The sequence below is a fragment of the Acanthisitta chloris genome, unplaced genomic scaffold (genome assembly GCF_000695815.1).
Source record: "Acanthisitta chloris isolate BGI_N310 unplaced genomic scaffold, ASM69581v1 scaffold19240, whole genome shotgun sequence".
Taxonomy (NCBI): Eukaryota; Metazoa; Chordata; class Aves; order Passeriformes; family Acanthisittidae; genus Acanthisitta; species Acanthisitta chloris.
The window spans coordinates 14,805-16,022 of record NW_008652402.1 but is presented as its reverse complement, the minus strand read 5'-3'; the positions used below and the strand labels follow the sequence as shown (position 1 = coordinate 16,022).

Here is a 1,218-nt window from a genome sequence, read left to right as displayed (position 1 = left end):
CACCTTCATCGACGTGGGCAGCAACTTCGCCACCTACGCCATCCAGGAGGACAACCTGCTGGCACAGCTGGTGCAGAACGGTGGGTTCTCCGCCTTAACCCGGCACAGGGGAGAGCCGGATTAGATATCAGACACATTTTTATCACTGTTAGGGTGGTCAGGCTTCGGAATAGATTCCTGGGAAGGTGGTGGAGTCACCATCCCTGGAGGTGTTTAAGAGATGTCTGGGTCTGGCACTGGGTGATACGATTTAGTGGTTTTGGGGCACAGTGGTAGTGCTGGGTGGATGCCTGGGCTGGATGATGCTGAAGGTCTCCTTCAGCCTGGATAATACTATGATTCTATGACTGTGTAGGCAGGGGAGCAGCCCAGTGAGACAGGGCATGTGCAAACCCTTGCTCAGTTTAACCTTTATTCAGAATCTTGCTTCCTCACTTTCTGGGAAGGGAGCTGCTTACAACACCTCCACTCTGTCAGCTAATTCTTTTGCCCTGCCTAGTGACACTTATCTCGGGCGGACCTGTCATGCAGGCAGGGTGTTTCCATCTTGCACTGGGAGTGAGAAGTAGCGGTGACCATGGCTTCATCTTCATCGTCCTCAAAGATGATGAGAAAGCAGATGAAAGTGGCTGCACTGATGGTGACTGGGACAAGGTCACCACCAGGAGTGGCTGCACAAAGCCAAGGGCAGTCAGTCGTGTCGTGTGCGACGCGTGATGAGGGAGGAGCCAGGTGTGCCAGGTGTACTGTGGGGTATCACTCAGGCACTCAAGCCTGCTTGGCCAGCTGTCCGCTGCATTAGGCAGCAACTGCATCACATTTCTGGTGTCTTTTGGTGCTGCTCGGGTGTGCTTGGTGCAGCTGTAAAGGTCGTGTTATGGTGGGATGATGGAGGTGGAGAGAAGTGGACAGGACAAAATGGGGATATTTCCTCATGGGCTTAGAGTGGCAGCAATACCAGTGCCTGGGTTGAGGTTCCCCTGTGTGTGAGGAAGGTGGGCAACTGCAGCAGATCATCTGAGGCAAAACACACTGGGTAGTCCCTGTGCCAGATCAACAGCCTCAGAGGAAATGGTTCCCACTCCTAGGCTGGAGAGGCTCTGTGGAAACATGGCAGGCTGGTGGCAGGCAGGGAAAGCAGTGCGAGGGCAGAGGGAAACATCAGCGCTTTTGCCCTCTGTTTTCCATGCCAGGAACACCACCACCATTGTGTTTAAA

The 1,218-nt window shown here is 53.9% G+C and overlaps 1 protein-coding gene across 1 annotated transcript in view; it reads left to right on the top strand.

The window, feature by feature from the left end:
* Window positions 1-4: 4 nt before the first annotated feature.
* PIGO (phosphatidylinositol glycan anchor biosynthesis, class O) overlaps window positions 5-1,218 on the top strand; it is a gene marked incomplete at its 5' end in the record, with an annotated part of 10,788 nt that continues 9,574 nt past the window's right edge. The window contains one exon of the mRNA XM_009077252.1: window positions 5-80. Coding sequence (XP_009075500.1) covers window positions 5-80 — 76 coding nt within the window. The remainder of the gene's footprint in view (window positions 81-1,218) is intronic.